The sequence below is a fragment of the Delphinapterus leucas genome, chromosome 10 (genome assembly GCF_059928025.1).
Source record: "Delphinapterus leucas isolate spDelLeu-1000000601 "Yukka" chromosome 10, BTC_Dleu_Yukka2, whole genome shotgun sequence".
NCBI lineage: Eukaryota > Metazoa > Chordata > Mammalia > Artiodactyla > Monodontidae > Delphinapterus > Delphinapterus leucas.
In genome coordinates, this window is record NC_143138.1 from 69171953 (window position 1) to 69189242 (window position 17290).

The following is a 17290-nucleotide window of genomic DNA, read 5'->3' on the forward strand; positions in this document are numbered from 1 at the left end:
CTACATCCCATAAATCAAAGGTATTGTTTAATAAGTTATTTTTAGATATAGTCCATTAAAAGAAGCTAAAGGTCGTCTTTTCCCTAAGATTGCATGCACTTATACCTGAGTCTGTGGAGCTCAGCTCCTGATTCTTCAGACCCTCATGGACAGTCCTTGAGGATGGTATTCTGCATCAAGAAAACACAACAAAATAATGAGATAATTCCTAAGGTCAGTAAAATGTGAGGATTAGTTTCCTTCAAATTTAAGAAGAAAACAAATGTGGCAGATTGCAAAATTGGTAACAAAAGGTGCTTCCTCAATTGTACTTTTTTTAGAAACAGCAATTGTTTTAAAAACCATGGACATGTTCTAAGGGGACAACAGTCTGTAGACAGTACTGTGATACTGCATGTTCCAATGAACTTGCATTCATGTGAGCAACAAATTATAGAATTCCTTGTTGGATTCTTAAACTGCAAGTAAACTACAGATGGTCCCCAATTTACAGTGGTTCGACTTAACGATATTTCCACTTAACGATGATGCAAGAGCAATATGCATTCAGCAGAAACCATACTTTGAATTTTGATCTTTTCCCTGGCTAGTGATATGCGGTACAATCCATGTTCCTGGGCAGCAACCCAGTCAGGCAGGAGATCACAGGGTAAACAATCAATACACTTACAACCTTTCTGTTTTCTGCTTTCAATACAGTAGTCAATAAATCACGTGAGTATTCTTTGTGGTAGATGATTTTGCCCAACTGAAGGTTAATGTATAAGTGTCCTGAGCACATTTAAGGTAGGCTAAGCTACGATGTTTGGTAGGTTAGGTGTGTTAAATGCACTTTCAACTTATGATATTTTCAACTTAAGGTGGGTTTATTGGGACATAATCCCATTATAAATCGAGGAAGACCTATACTTGTTTTTTTAATAGATGAAGAACAGAAGCATTTTTATATAGGGTCTGTTTCCTTCTATCAGTTTCAAAATTAAAGACAAATTACAAAAACAGAATTACACCATATGCAGCAATCACTGAAAAAGGCTAATTTATCTTTTCAGAATACTTCCTCACTAAACCTTTGGAACAGTCTTGATGACTAAGTCAAGGAAAAATCCAAAGCCAGTTTTTTTGTCATTGCTTTCTCAGTCCTCTAGCTGGGTTAGAATGCTGCAGCCTTTCTCTCCACCACAATTGGAGAGAAATTGTTTTATTACTCACATAGCCATGAAAGCAGCTATAAATTATACAGAATTTGCTACAGACTGACTGAACTGTGTTCTCCCAAATTCATATGTTGAAGCCCTAATTCCACCCCCACCCCATGTGAGTGTGTTTGGACATAGGCCTTTTAGGCAGTAAATAAGGGTGGGGCTCTAACCCAATAGGATCAGTGGCCTCATAAGAAGAACAAGAAAGAAAGAACTCCCTTCCTCCTTGCTCCTGCCATGTGAGGACACAGCGTGAAGATGGCTATCTGCAAGCTAGGAAGAGAGCCTTGACCAGGAACCAAATCAGGCTGGTACCTGATCTTAGACTTCCAGTCTCCAGAACTGTGAGAAATACATTTCTGTTGTTTAAGCCACCAGTCTCTGGTATTTTGTTCTGGCAGCCTGAGCTAAGACAGAATTGAAAACCCAATTTAAAAAAATACACATGCACACAGAATCCCTTGTATTTTAAAGGCACCACTAATTCTTTACTTTTCAACAGTGTGTATGAAGGAATGCTACAAAGGGCTTTTTTTTTTTTTAATATTTATTTGTTTATTTACTTGGCTGCACCGGGTCTTAGTTGCAGCACATGGGATCTTCGTTGCCACGTGCGGGATCTTTGTTGTGGCATGTGGGATCTAGTTCCCTGACTAGGGATCGAAACCGGGTCCCTTGCATTGGGAGTGCAGAGTCTTAACCACTGGACCACCAGAGAAGTCCCAAAGGGCTTCTTAATGGGAGACAGAAGCACTCCTCTGAGTGTGACTTTTCTTGTAGAGTTGTTGTTTTCTTCCTCAAGTTCTTTTCACTGTGACAAATCATAACCTGATTTAAAATTTTTTGTTTTCCTTAACAAATACCAGCATAGAGACTCTATTTCCTCTCTTATTCAAATGTCTTCAGGGTCTAAAAGCCAAAGAAAATTCAATTTGGGGAACATCTTGAGAATGCATTGTACCCTTTAATATATAATGCCACTTTAGGAAATGCTCATATTGTAAGGAGAAGTATATAAACTATCAAAAGCTGAATTAAAGGATTATGCTTCCATCTGAGAAAACAATATATGAGGGGATATACTCTACTCTCTGAAATAGTTATTTCTTCTTCTAGATATCTAACTTTCAAATGTCAACTATTCAAACATACTATCACTTACTGTTTTTCTGGTTGAACCACTGCAACTTTCCTCTGTTTGTGTACTGTACAAAGAAAAAATATATATAAATGTCAAGAAAAATAAAAAGACAAAGGAAAAGTTACATATGCATTAAGCTAACTTTAGCTTACAGCTGGCCTTTGAACAACATGGGTCTGAGTATATGTGGATTTTTTTCAACAGTAAATACTGTAGTACTACACAGTCTGCAGTTAGTTGATTCCTCAGATACAAAACCGCAGAGACAGAGGGCCAACTATGGGACCTGTGCATTTGCAGATGTTGGTATCCATGGCAGGTCCCAGAACCAATCTCCCACATATATGGAGGGACAACCATACGCAGTTCACTGGTCTTTAGTGTATTCACATAGTTGGGCAATTATTACCACAGTCAATTTGAGAATATTTTTATCATCTCAAAAAGAGACTCGGTACCCCTTAGCAATGACCTCTCCACTTAACCACCCCCGAGCCCTAGGTAACTACTAATCTACTTTTCCTCTCTCTAGATTTGCTTGTTAAATCATAAATGGAATCATACAACATGTATGATTTGTGACTGGCTTCTTTTACTTAGCATAATGTTCTCAGAGTTCATCCAAGTTGTGGTGTGTACTAACACCTCATTCCTTTATATTTCTGAATACTATTCCATGGTGTGGAGATACCACATTTGTTTATCTACACAGTTGATGGACATTTGGATTGGTTCCACTATGTACATTTGTGTACAAATTTTTATGTGGATATATGTTTTCATTTCTCATGAGTATATAGCTCTATATTTAACACTTCGAGGAACTGCCAGATTGTTTTCCAAAGCAGCTACACCATTTTATTTCCCCCCAGAAAATATTCATAGAAGTTGGCTGTCCCAGGGAGGCTTAAAAATATTATTTTTGGTTTCTGTATAAAGACATGGCAATACTTATAGTACTTGCTAGTTAAAAAAACACAGAACTAGGTTTTTGTTTTTTTTTTTTCTTTTTTTTCGGTACGCGGGCCTCTCACTGCTGTGGCCTCTCCCGTTGCGGAGCACAGGTTCCGGACGCGCAGGCTCAGCGGCCATGGCTCACGGGCCCAGCCGCTCTGTGGCATGTGGGATCTTCCTGGACCAGGGCACGAACCCGCATCCCGTGCATCGGCAGGTGGACTCTCAACCACTGCGCCACCAGGGAAGCCCTCAGAACTAGGTTTTAAATATAGGTGACCCTTGAACAATGCAGGGGTTGGAGTGCCAACCCCCAAGCAATCGAAGATCCATGTATAACTTTACATTCCACCCTCCATATGTGCAGTTCTGCATCCGCGGATTCAACCATCCAGGGGTCATGTAGTACTGTAGTACATATTTATTGAAACAAATCCACATACAAGTAGACCCACACAGTTCAAACCCACATTGTTCAAGGGTCAACTGTACTTTAAAGGAGCAAATTTTATGGTATATAAATATCTCTCAATAAAGCTGTTTTTAAAGTTGGGGGGGTCACTTTAAGATTAGGTCACAAAACATGGGGACTTGTGTCTTGCTCAATCTCTCACTCTCTTGCTTGCTGGCTTTGATGGAAGCCAACTCCTGTGCTGTGAGCTCCCCCACAAAGTGGCCCACATGACAAGAAACTGAGGGAAGCCTCCAACTGACAGTCCACAAGGAACTGAGGCCCTCAGTCCAACAGCCCACAAGGAAATGAATTCCTGCCCACAACCATCTGAGTAAACTTGGGAGCAGATCCTCCCCCAGTTGGGCCTTGAGATGACAAGAGCCCTGCTAAGACCCTGAATGCAGCCTCACCAGAGACTCGGATCCAGAGGTCCCAGCTAAGTTGCGTCAGATTCCTGACCTACAGAAAATGTGAGATAATAAATGTTTTGTTGCAATGAATGATTTCCTATGCAGAAACGGATAACCAGAATATCATTTTATTTTTCTCTGAAATGTCCAGATTCATCCTACTTGGTAACAGCCACACAGCAAATTATTTAACAATCAATCCTTTGACCCAGAAATAGACAGCTACCTCGTGCTCGGCGAGGAGTGCTGAGGGGATGGCCATTGGTTTCACACCAGCCCAAAGGAAATATATCCATGGATTCCACATTCACAATAAATTCAGGTATGGGTTTCTTAGAACCTGTTTAGATTTAAAAAAAAAATTTTTAAAGACTATTAAATAGCTTTCTTCATAAACTACTTTCTAGACAATGTTCTAGTAGACAGTGTTCTACTGTTGCAATAATACAGACACAAAGTCTCTTAAGCAAGTTCCCTTTACACAGAAGTCATACTTTTTCATGTGTGACAAACATTAAGAGAAAAAGCAAACTGTCCCCCAAGCGTAACTGTATAAAGACCAAAACAGGTAGTCAGTGTACAGGGTGACCCTTAGTTAGGGAACAGCAAATAAGCACCTAGAACTACCAGTAATATCATTCAGATGGTTGACAAATATGGTCGTCAATTCCATGAAATAACTGGAAAATAAAAGGCAAACGTTATAGTTCTACTCAATAAAAACATTACTTCTGGTACTCAGAAACAAGCCAGAAGTTAGATTGGTGGGCTCAAGTCAGAAAGTGATGTAAACAAAGTTGCTCAGCAGGGGTTGCATAAACATGTACATCCAATACTGTCCTTGACACCTATGTTAAAGGCCGATTCTACAAACCGGGAACAACAGTAAGGACCGAGTCTGACTACTCAGCAGTGAAAAAAAAGAAACCCAGGCATAGTTAGCTGTAGTGCTGAGTACTCGCATACTACTTTCTGTCCACAAACCTGTCCCATCACTGAATATTACTTTTAGCATAATATATCTTTTCAATTTTACATACTTTTTGGTTCTACTGGTTGGGGGCAACCAAAATATAATCTCTTGGATAAGCTAGTTACTAATGCTCATGCTCATGTATTTTGGTCACATCAAAATGTATGCTATTTAACTTGTATTTTCCCGTTCAAGAAAACAGGGGGCCATATAAGTGAAGGCTTTTATTCATATTCATTTCCTAAAATTTGAAGGTCAAGGACAGGAGGATGAAGTTTTAGCTCAGAGTCTTACATTACAAATTAGAAGTCTCTGAACAAGACCCCTATTTAGCTAATCAATTAAGTTTAACAAGCCACATTACAGGGGTAAACAGGAAGGCAAAGAAGAGTGGTCAGACGAAGGCTTCTCAGGGGTGTTGATGCTTACCCTCCAACTGGAGCCACAGGTAGGAGCCTCTCACTGCAGTAATGGTGGCAACGCACACTTCTTCAGGGAGAAGAGGGTTCACTGCCTCAAGCTTCATGTTCTCCTTAAATTCATGCTCAGAAATTGACTAGAAGATAAATTAATCAAATACATACTCAGTATTAACTCACGTGCTCATCTGAGAGAACTTTCCAAGTAACAGTTAATCCTAGAGCAACTCCTCCATTCCACACCCCAGGGTAACTGTCCCTTTCCCTCCCTACAGAAGATAAGATTTATCCTCCAGAGGGTAAAACAACAGATCCCTGGGGAGGACACAGGAACTATTGAGGGCATGCATGCTGTCCAGAACACAGATTAGCATGTGGAATGCTGAGGCCCAGTCCCCGCTACTACCCTCCATGCGAGCAAATGGAAGAGACTTCTTGTGGCAATATGAAGCACAAGAAGGAACACATAAAGACATGGATTTAGGTTTCCCCAACAAATGGCCAGACAGATCTTACCCAATAGGGAAGTTCAAGGTTGACAAGCCCCACCCACATGCTCAGAGCTTCCAATCAGCTTTTTCTTTTAGTCTCCCATTTCTTAAATATAAGCAAGCAAATTCCACCAAGGAATTACCAGATATCTAAACATATGAAAACTAGAGACCAAAACAGACAAAACAAGCAACTTGGAGAAAACACATTATGTAAGAAGAAAACTCACAAAAGGTGGGGGTAATTAACATCCTCTGAAAGATGAGAAAAACTATTGCATCTTTAAAATAAGAACAGTATGTTATTAAAAATATTCAGAAATAGTTTTTAAAAATTAAAAATGTGATATCAAAAATTAAAAACTCAAAATAAGGGTTGAAAGATAAAGTTTAGGAAATCTTCCAGCAAGCAAAGCAAAAAAAAAAACCCCTAAGAAACAGGAAAAGTGGTGGGGGTGGGGAGGGTGCGGCAAAATTGGAGGCCTGGTCCAGAGGGCCACCAAAATGAGAATTCCAGAAGGAGAAGAGAGAAAAAGAAAAGGAAATCAAAGAAGAGATCCAAGGGAACTTCCCAGCACAGAGAGGCGCAAGTTTCCAGAGAGAATGTGCTCTCCATGCCCCAGCACATGGGTGAAGACAGGCCAAGCCATAGCTTGACACTGAAAGGGAGTGACAAAAGAGATTCTATAACTTTCCAGGGATAGAGAAAAGGGCAGGTCATATATGAAAGATCAAGAATAAGAATGGCTTTCAACTTCTCAATACCAACACTATAAGGTAGAAAACAACTGAGGTTTTCAAAATTCTAAAGTGAAATAACTTGCATTCTAAAATTCCACATTGAGCCAAACGATCAGTCAAGTTAGTAGAGTGAACATATTTTCAAACACCAAAAGTCTACTAACACTTACATCTCTTGCATCCCATTTCAGGAAGCTACTGAGAGACAGGCTCCATCAAAACAAGGGAGTAAACCAAAAAAGAAGAGGCTATGAGATATATAAAACAGGAATCCCAAGTCCTAAGAAGGAGGAGAGGCAATTCCTTGGGTGACACAGCAGAGCAGTTTCCAGAATTAAAACTACATGGCAAGCCAAGACAGTAACCTGTCTAAAAAGACGTTGCTAAGAGGGGTGTCTCTAAAATATATATATTAGACATGACAGATTTCCTGATACGCTAATAGTTTTGAGAATCTACTGGAAGGTGTGGGAAGAACTAGTATTATAAGGAAAGAAAACTAGGCTATGAAAAACAAAGCGATTATTAACTTGAGGACAAATAAAAGAAGAAAATAATCGTAAAATACTACACTGCTAATCTGTGAGTAACACCTAAATGCCCATGATAATGTAAATACTCAAATTCAGACTTAACCGAGAATTGTAATATCACTCTAATAGGAAGAGCAGATAGGTAAGACAGAGGAGAAAGGTAAGGTAAAATAGCTAGATTACTCACTTACTGTAATACAGAATTGAGAGACACATCTAAAATTAACTCAAAAGATAGCAGCGAATTATAAGTGAGGAAGTATAAATATGAGAATAACAAACAGTGAGAAGAATAGGAAGTGAATACTTCTGGGAAGGGAAGCCATGGAAAGGGACAGAGCAGGAAACTGTTGTTTTATGTTCTAAGCTTTTTACTGCTGTTTGGCTCTGTAAACCATAAATAAGTTTAATAATTTTCTCTCCTTAATATTTCATCATTTTTTCATATTAATGGACCATCAAAACTAATCATAAACTAAAATTTTAAATTCACATGATTTCAGCTAATAAAAAAACCAAATTGATAAACTGTTAAGCTAATTAAATTAACAAATTAACTTCTGCAACAAATGAAATTTTCCTTGGACCATTTTATTACAATCAACGAGAGGCGTTTTGGGGTTGCATGAGAGAACTGGCTTCAGAGTAAACATCATTACAGCAAGGGAAGCACAGCAGTCCCCAGCAGCCCCAAAGCAGTGGCCCTGAGGGGACAGGATTCTCACCGGAGGGAAGCACCTCTGGGGAGCAGCTTCAGCACCACACTGTTTGAGGTAGTCGGCCCAATCAAAGTCCTGGCCTGGGTAGCCTAGGTAGGGACAAAAGAGCAATGATTCACACCTCACATACCTGCCTGGCTTTGCCACTCTGCCAGGTGTCCACCCACAACTTCTAATTTTGCTAATTTGAGGACTTTGATCATTTTAGAGAGGGGAAATAACACCCTATTAAATCCAAAGTATTAATTTTATAAAACAGAGCAACTCTGGATAAATTTTTAAACTCACACTTCAAATTAGGCATTTATTTGAAAAATATTTTATATGATTAGTTGCTGACAATTTACCAAAAGAATTTAAGACAGTTATGACTGAATTTGACTTGTGCTAATAAATCCCATCTCTAAAGGAGAGAGACCCAGGGTCTAAAGGAAAAGAGCAACCTACAGCACTATCTAATCGGTGAAGACTTTTTTCTTTCGTAAAGCTATTCCCTTAAACATGTCTTAGCAACTACTAATATTCCCAGCACAGGTTTCAGATTCGTGTTCTATAGAATCTCAGTGCTCTATAAGCTGAATCATGAATTCATTTCAGGAAAAAAGCTGAGCTTAATTCCCCACTTAAGTCTACAGGTTCTTGGCAGAAGCCCCTCTAACCTGACACCCTGATGGCACCGGCTCTGTGCAAGGAGCTGGACTGAGTCTGGCTGCCCCGCCGTGTCTGAGCTCACCTCCGCTCCCCAGAGCTCAATTTCCCACAGGCACAGAGCAAGCTACTCAAGAGCACACCAGCCTACAGCCAAACAGCCCCTGCAGTCACCTCCTCTGCCCACCTCAGAGTGGCACCATGTTCTCTCTGCCTCCCCCTCAATTCCTGACAGTAAATTAACTACCATTTTTAATTACATAATCTACTACTTTCCTTCTACTGATATTTACAAAGACAGCTGAGTTGTCTACAACAATGCTGAGAGAGGTGATATCTTTAATTTTTTTTTCTTCTCATGTAATGGCAGCGGGCAGGATAAGGAACTTGGGATGTTCAGAGCATTCCTGCAAAGCAAGAACTTGCTCCTGTACGTATGTCCCCCCAACCATCACCACCAGGCAGGCGCTCCCACTGTCTGTTCACTGATGAGGGAGAACCTGGGGGGTTGTTACGGTTTTCCCCTATTTACTGCCATTCTCACTTTTGTTTCCCCCGTGACTAGTCCAATGCCTGGCTCAAAGCAAACATTCCACAAAATGTTTGATGGATGAATGAAGGCTGAACGGAAGACAAAGGTTCAGAGTCTGTGACTCTTATTAACAGAAAAGAGCACTTCCAGCCCAGTGTTCCAGCAATCACCATTTAGAAAGTGAAGCTATGTTTTACTAAGAGCTTACCAATAAAGTATATACACAGCCAGTCAAATAATCTGATTTGCTGACATAAAAATCAGATAAACACCTTACACTTCCAGATACTCTAAGTTAAAAAAATACCTAAAATTTCAGCTCAAATAAGTCATATTTAGCAACCTTGATTAAAGGGTCAAAGATTAAATTTTGCAAAGTTGCAAACATGAGGAAAATGAGTTGCTACCTTCCTACTTACAGCCTGAGTTCTACTTTTGACCATAAATCTCCCTCTGAGGTCCAAAGAGTCTCCCTCTAAGAGGAGGCCCAGAAACCTAAAAATCAGTAATCTACCTCCTAACTCTGGCTCTAAGGCCTCTTCTCATAAATCAGCTCCCAACACTCATTGCATCCTACCCTCACCCCTGTTGCCTCCCAGCAGACACAGATGGAATGAACTAAGGAAGCTGCATGGAACCCCAGGATGTTATGAAGATATTTATCAAGGTAGTAGCACATACTTTATTTACTAGGTTTCTTTTTTTTTTTTTTTTTTTTTTCAGTATGCGGGCCTCTCACTGTTGTGGCGTCTCCCGTTGCGGAGCATAGGCTCCGGACGCGCAGGCTCAGCGGCCATGGCTCACGGGCCTAGCCGCTCCATGGTATGTGGGATCTTCCCAGACCGGGGCACAAACCCGTGTCCCCTGCATCGGCAGGCGGACTCTCAACCACTGCGCGACCAGGGAAGCCCTAGTTTTTTGTCTTTTTAAAAAATATTTATTTATTTATTTGGTTGCACCTGTTTTAGTTGTGGCAGGCGGGCTCCTTAGTTGTGGCTCGCCAGCTCCTTAGTTGTGGCATGCATGTGCAATCTAGTTTTCTGACCAGGGATTGAACCCGGGGCCCCTGCATTGGGAGCGCAGAGTCCTAACCACTGTGCCACCAGGGAAGTCCCTATTTACTACTTTTTAAGCTTAATTTATAACTTTTAAATATGTAGATACTGGAATATAGGTCTTTGTTTACTCTTGTCTTGGGCCCCCAAAACATTAAGGACAGGATTGGGTGTGAGGAGAGAGGGGGACAAAAGATCCAGGTAAAGCCATCTGATAAATCTCATTTTGAAGCAAACAAATCAGAAAAGAATGAATACACACCAGGAGGGGGACTGATGTGTAAACCATTCTTCAGACCCCACTGCACAGGGAAAATACCAGGACTGTCAGCATGACACACGAAGGATCGCTGTGCACGACTCTCTGGTCTCAAATCATCCATTTCCACCAGAAAATACTTCTCATCAAAAACCTGTATGTATGATTTAACACATAAAATAGACAAATTTTGATTTTTTAATTGGGGTATAGTTGCTTTACAATGTTGTGCTAGTTCCTGCTGTACAACGAAGTCAATCAGCTATATGTGTACATATACCCGCTCCCTCTGGGACCTCCCTCCCACCCATCTAGGTCACCACAGAGCACCGAGCTGAGCTCCCTAAGCTGTACAGAAGGTTCCCACTAGCTGTTTTACACATGGTAGTGTATATATGTCAATCCCAATACGTGTATGTTTACGCATGCGTGCGCACACACACACACATCATTTCCTTGGCATAGCTGAACGTGTTACAAAAGTTAATAGCCACATTAAAAGTAACATTAAGTGTTTTTTAATACTACTACTAAGCACTCAGTAAATGTTATCTCTGTGTCAGGCACTGTTTAAATGCTTTTTTTGTATTAATTCAGCTTTAATCTTCCTAACACTCTAACGAGGTACCATTATCAACCCCATTTTGCATAAAAGGAAACTGAGTTTAAAAAGCAGTTAAATAACCTGCTCCATGTTACACTGACAGGAAGAAACAGAACCTAGATTTAAATCCAAGTTGTTGAGCTCCAAACAAAGCTTAGTTCAGGCTCAGTGAGGAGTCAACTACACCAGTTTATTAGATCAGATCCTAGCCTAGTGTCAAATGCCAAAGAGAAGGTTTTATGAAACTCCCCTGGCTCCTTACCACCTACCCTTCAACTTCAGGAAGGACCTTCTGATTCCACTGCAGGTTCAGAATCCCTTCTTGTTCTTTTTTTCCCCCTCCTTTAGTGAAGTTACTCTTTTTTTTTTTTTTAAATAAATCTATTTATTTTGTTTTCTTTATTTTTGGCTGTGTTGGGTCTTTGTTGCTCCACGCAGGCTTTCTCTAGTTGCGGCAAGCGGGGGCTACTCTTTGTTGCGGTGCATGGGCCTCTCACTGGGGTGGCTTCTCTTGTTGCAGAGCATGGGCTCTAGGCGCATGGGCTTCAGTAGTTGTGGCTCATGGGCTCTAGAGCGCAGGCTCAGTAGTTGTGGCACACGGGCTTAGTTGCTCCGCGGCATGTGGGATCTTCCTGGACCAGGGTTTAAACCCGTGTCCCCTGCCTTGGCAGGCAGATTCTTAACCACGGTGCCAGCAGGGAAGCCCCCTTCTTGTTCTAAGAATAATCTTCTTCTAAGGTAAGGAAAATTTAAATCTCAACAGGTCAGACGATTTAGTGTCCACATAACTATTCCTCTTGTCACACTTGATTTTTGGTTCTACTTTCAGTAAATGGGCTTCTGCTCTACTCTTAAAACGAAATCCTCTACCTTATGCCTCAGTTCTAGTTACTGAGTAACTGGGCCTTGACAACCTGCCCAGTTCTTGTGGTTACTTCTAACAAGAACCTCGCTTTTGTCAGTCTTCCAAAAGATTAAAGTCTGGATCTGGAATCCATGGCTGGAGCAATCCTACTGGCAGATCTTGTGACACTAATCAACTGTTCCCCACACATCTGCTCACCCAACGAGCCCTGCACCTAGCTGGACACTGATGACACTGCCTGCTTCCAAACTTTTCAGATACCGTCGGCCACCTGCCGCTTAAATCTCCTCTATAGTTATGTACAGCCAGGCCTGCCCCAAAGAATGTGCAGCCCACTACTCTGGTGCCCAGGCTTTGGTTAGCTGGGGCAGCCAAGCTCTGACAAAGGAATGGGCCACAAAGAACCAGACATTACAAATGTAAAATGTGCACAGAACTAATTCTAGCCTCACAGCTTAGGAGAAACAATGGGTTGGATTAGTGGAGTTTGAAGATTAAAACACTACCAATTTCCTAAACCAGTCACCCTGACAAGAATTCTTACCAAGAGAGTTGCCTCCATTTTACCTTAACAATTGTAGCAGGAGAGATCCCAAAAGGAGACCAGGGATCCACAGCTTCCAATTTCATATTTACAGAGAATGAATGAGTGCCGATCACTTGTTTATCCTGAAATGCAAATGCCAAGAGGGAATAAAATATAGTATCTGCACATTAATTTTATACTCATATATAGCTGAATACTACTCTTAATTAAAATAATGGAACTGTCCAGCTTCTGGTAAATAATCTAATCCTATAATTGTCTTCCTAGCCTGGAAAAAATTATTTAGGAAAAAAAAAACCCAAAGGAAGCACTCCTACTCTCTACATTCGGAACACGAGGGTCATACAGAGAAAAAACAAGTTTATTTTATAACAAGTCAAGGCTATGTAGTTAAGAGTAGAAAAGAAAAGACTCAAAATGCTTTAAGAGCACTTCGGGAAAAAACCTGGACTACTTTTAGGAAAAAAGGATGATCGTCACTCTCGCTAGCCTTCACACCTCTTCCCTCCTTCAGGCATCACAGCACTCTCACTGATGCCAGGGGTTATTTTATGCTTTGCAGCTCCCCCATATTGCTTTACTCTACTGTGAGAAGATAAGTACCTATCTACAACATTTTTGTTTTTACCTTAAATAAGTAAGATGGTAATGGCTCTTCCTCCTCCTCTTTCACTTTGGCCAAGATCTCTTGCCACTCAACTTCAGTTTTCAGATGTCTGATGGCTTTAGTTAAAACAAGACAGGATGCTTTAAGTGATGTGAGAACTGACACATTTTATAACTGCTCTGAAAGCATTCACATAAAAAAGTCACTTTCCACTGGGAAAAGGAAGGGGTTCAAGCCCACTTATACCATCTTTACTCAGAGAACTTATAACTTTAACTTCAGTACCTTGTCTCCTCTGTTCAGAACCTGGGTAGTGGTTTGGTGAAAATACCTACAGTAAGATCATAAGGATTGCTGTTGTCCACAAAATAATATAATATAGCATCCAAATTGGGGCACATAATAATGAATGTAAATTGATTCAAACATTAACTCCTGTTTTAATATTATTGGGATATCTTTTAATCAACAATTTGCTTTGAACTCAAGACCTGTCCTACTCCTGTAACTATGTACATGCTACCTAGAGAATTTTTCTTCAGTTTTGGTAACGGATCAGTATGAGTTGGGGCAGAAGTTAGTAAAAGTTGGAGCAGAAGGTATATCAATATGTGTGGCAAATTACTAAGGCAATAAAGCCAAAAAAAAAAAAAGGCATTTAACTACTCCATATACATTTTTTCAATATCTCTACTATGTAAACTAACAAAGGCTTCCATAATATGCAGAATAATGTATTTTTCAGTCTCATAGATATTAATAAAAATATAATAAACAATAATGTAATATTAAAAGAAAAATGTTATATTGCTCCTCACCTGATGGGGGCTGAAGCTCATATCCCTGTTGAGCAGCCCAACCAACATGATGAAGAAATGGATCCAAGTAATACAACCAATGTTCAAAATTATCAGAGCTCTCAAGTCCTTCATAATGCAGCTTCAGCCTTCCTCCAATGTTATCTACTACAGTAACAATCCAAGTACTTAAAGAGTCCTGGAAAGCTTGACATTCCAGCCTGGAACCTGGAGCAATGAGATCTAAAGGATTCCTCCCATTACGGAGCTGTAGGTAAAAAAAGCAAAATGATTATATAAGAGAGGTAACATAATATTTTTAAAATCAAGTTTTAAATGAACTCAAATTAACCTTTATATTTTTACCCATTCAAAGCTAGTGACACTGAACTGCCTAATATCATACAAGTCTCTATAGTATTATTTCTGGTGATATGAAAATATTTATCTTAAAGAAAGATTTCTGTCTCTAGGACTATATTACAGTTTCATCTAGAAAGAATTTTTAAAATATCATTACTTAGTCTCTGTAAAAGCAAGTATGATCATCATTTAAAAAAAAATCAAATATGACAAAAGTCAAAATCCCCCACAATCCTACCTCTAGGAAAGAACCATGATAAACACTTTGGCATATACTCTCTGAGAATGGTTTTCTACACACAAGTCAACATCCACCCGTGTCTATCTTTTTCTCTTTTGTATTTTTTGAAAAATGTATATTGTTTTTCAATGTGTGTTTGTCACTTAATATTTCATAGCTATCTTTCTATTATAGCACATATAAATCTCCCTCATTCTTTTAATCTGTTTTATTGACATTCTGTATTATACATGGGCAGTAATTTATCCACTTATCTGCTGATGGCATTTCAGTTTGATTTTTTTACTCATTTCACAACGATGTTCTTATGAATGCAATGAGTGTTCTGATTACACTGAGGGAAAGGAAGAGTTTAATTCTCACTCTCTAGATACATATTAAAAGCTAGAAAAAAGAATAAAAACAAAGGCTGATTCCAATATCATCACTTAACCATTTCTTAATGTTCAAACTTACATTTTTTTCCTAATAAGAACTGCTCGGACTTCCCTGGTGGCACAGTGGTTAAGAATCTGCCTGCCAATGCAGGGGACACGGGTTCAAGCCCTGGTCTGGGAAGATCCCACATGCTACGGAGTAACTAAGCCCCTGCACCACAACTACTGAGCCTATGCTCTAGAGCCCGCGTGCCACAACTACTGAACTCGTGTGCCACAACTACTGAAGCCCACATGCCTATAGCCTGTGCTCCGCAACAAGAGAAGCCACTGCAATGAGAAGCCTGCACACCGCAACCAATAGTTGCCCCTGGGCAGCAACAAAGACCCAACGCAGCCAAAAATAAACTAATAAATAAATTTATAAAAAAAAAGAACTGCTCTATGACACTTACATATTCATATATATGCAAAAGAACACATGAACAAATGAAGGAACACATTCACAGCTAAAGATAAGAATAGTAGAATCAAGGTCAATGTACTGCAGGATACTTATTAATTCATTTGTTCATGATTTCATTCATTCATTCAAATGTTACTGAGTGTTTAGCCGGGCCCAGACTAAACGTAATTAAATGAGTCAGAGTACAGGCATACATCTGAGATATTGCAGGTTCAGTTCCAGAGCACTACAATAACGTAAATATTGCAATAAAGTGAACCATACTAATTTTTTGGTTTCCCAGTGCATATAAAAATAAAGTTTAGGGCTTCCCTGGTGGCGCAGTGGTTAGGAGTCTGCCTGCCGATGCAGGGGACACGGGTTCGTGCCCCGGTCCGGGAAGATCCCACATGCTGTGGAGTGGCTGGGCCCGTGAGCCATGGCTGCTGGGCCTGCGTGTCCGGAGCCTGTGCTCTGCAACAGGGAGGCCACAGCAGTGGGAGGCCACAGCAGTGAGAGGCCCGCGTACCGCAAAAAAAAAAAAATAAAGTTTACACTATATTGTATTCTATTAAGTGTGCAACAGCATTGTCTAAAAAAAAAAAAAAAAGCACATATCTTAATTTAAAAATACAAAACAAAATCCAATTACAATAGTAACATCAAAGATCACCGATCAGAGATCACCATACAAATATAATAATAATGAAAAGTTTGAAATATTGTGAGAATTACCAAAATGTAACACAGAAACACAAAGTGAGCAAATACTGTTGGAAAAATAGCGCCGACAGACTTGCTCAAAGCAGGGTTGCCACAATGCTTCAATTTGTAAAAAATGCGGTGTCTGAAAAGCACAATAAAGTGAAGCACAATGAAATGAGGTATGCCTATATAAAATATAAAGATCACCTAGAAACAGAGTGTTTGCCAATCAAGTTTAAAGAGGAATTGTGAATGGATCACAGAATTAAATATAACAGTTAACACTATAAAACATTTAGAAGAAAATATAGGAGTAAATCTATATGACCTAGGGTTAAGCAAAGCCTTCTTAGATAAGACTCCAAAAGTACAAGCAACAAAAGAAAAAGATAGATAAATTGGATGACATCTAAATAAAAAACTTTTGTTCTACAAACAATACCATCAAGAAAGTGGAAAGACAATCTACAGAATTGGAGAAAATATTTAAAAATCATATATCTTGATCTAGACTTGTAATCAGAATTTATAAGGAACTCTTACAACCCAATAATAAAAAGATAAATAACCCAATTTAAAAATGGGCAGATATTTCTCCAAAAAAGCACACAGAAATATGCTCAGTATCATTAGTCATTAAGGAAATGCAAATCGAAGTGAGATATTACTTCACACCCACTAGGATAGCTACAACCAAAAAGAGAATAACGGGTGTTGCCAAGGATGTAAAGAAATTGGAACCTTCATAAACTGCATTTCACGTATGATACAAAGAATGTTGCTGGTACGACAGATAGTGACAAAATATAACTTAGAAACGTCATAATCAATAAATTTATTTCACAAAAACAAGAAATCTATTTTCACCAACAAGCTCAAAAGCTATACTAATTTAAAAGAACTGCTGAAAGCAGGTAGGTGGTGGTCCAGTGTCTTCCGAGCAAAAGAAAAGGGGTCTCAAGTCACCTGGTGTGGGAGTTACAAATGTCCATGCTGAAGTAGAGTCAGCCCTTGCTCAGTTCCAAGTGAGAGCTCAAAATGGCCACATTTTCCAACTGAGTGAAAGAATCTGGAAAACTAGATTTTCATGTGTTTGCAACTAATTCAAAAACCTTTTATGCACTGAGCAAGCCACCAGTTTGCAACCTCTGAAGGTAAGTTTACACCCCCCAATACCTATGCCTATGTCTGTACTAATAGTGCTGATC

At 39.6% G+C, this 17290-nt stretch overlaps 1 protein-coding gene across 3 annotated transcripts in view; it reads right to left on the bottom strand.

Moving 5' to 3' along the window:
- The window catches only part of SFMBT1 (Scm like with four mbt domains 1), a 131061-nt gene that overhangs the window by 11955 nt on the left and 101816 nt on the right, over positions 1-17290 (bottom strand). For all 3 annotated transcript variants that reach the window (XM_022572870.2, XM_022572871.2, XM_089919459.1), the window contains 9 exons: positions 13973-14219; positions 13176-13270; positions 12568-12669; positions 10535-10685; positions 8044-8126; positions 5564-5690; positions 4388-4501; positions 2365-2407; positions 106-170 (listed from right to left, as the gene is read on the bottom strand). In XM_022572870.2, the coding sequence (XP_022428578.1) occupies positions 106-170; positions 2365-2407; positions 4388-4501; positions 5564-5690; positions 8044-8126; positions 10535-10685; positions 12568-12669; positions 13176-13270; positions 13973-14219 (1027 nt within the window). The remainder of the gene's footprint in view (positions 1-105; positions 171-2364; positions 2408-4387; positions 4502-5563; positions 5691-8043; positions 8127-10534; positions 10686-12567; positions 12670-13175; positions 13271-13972; positions 14220-17290) is intronic.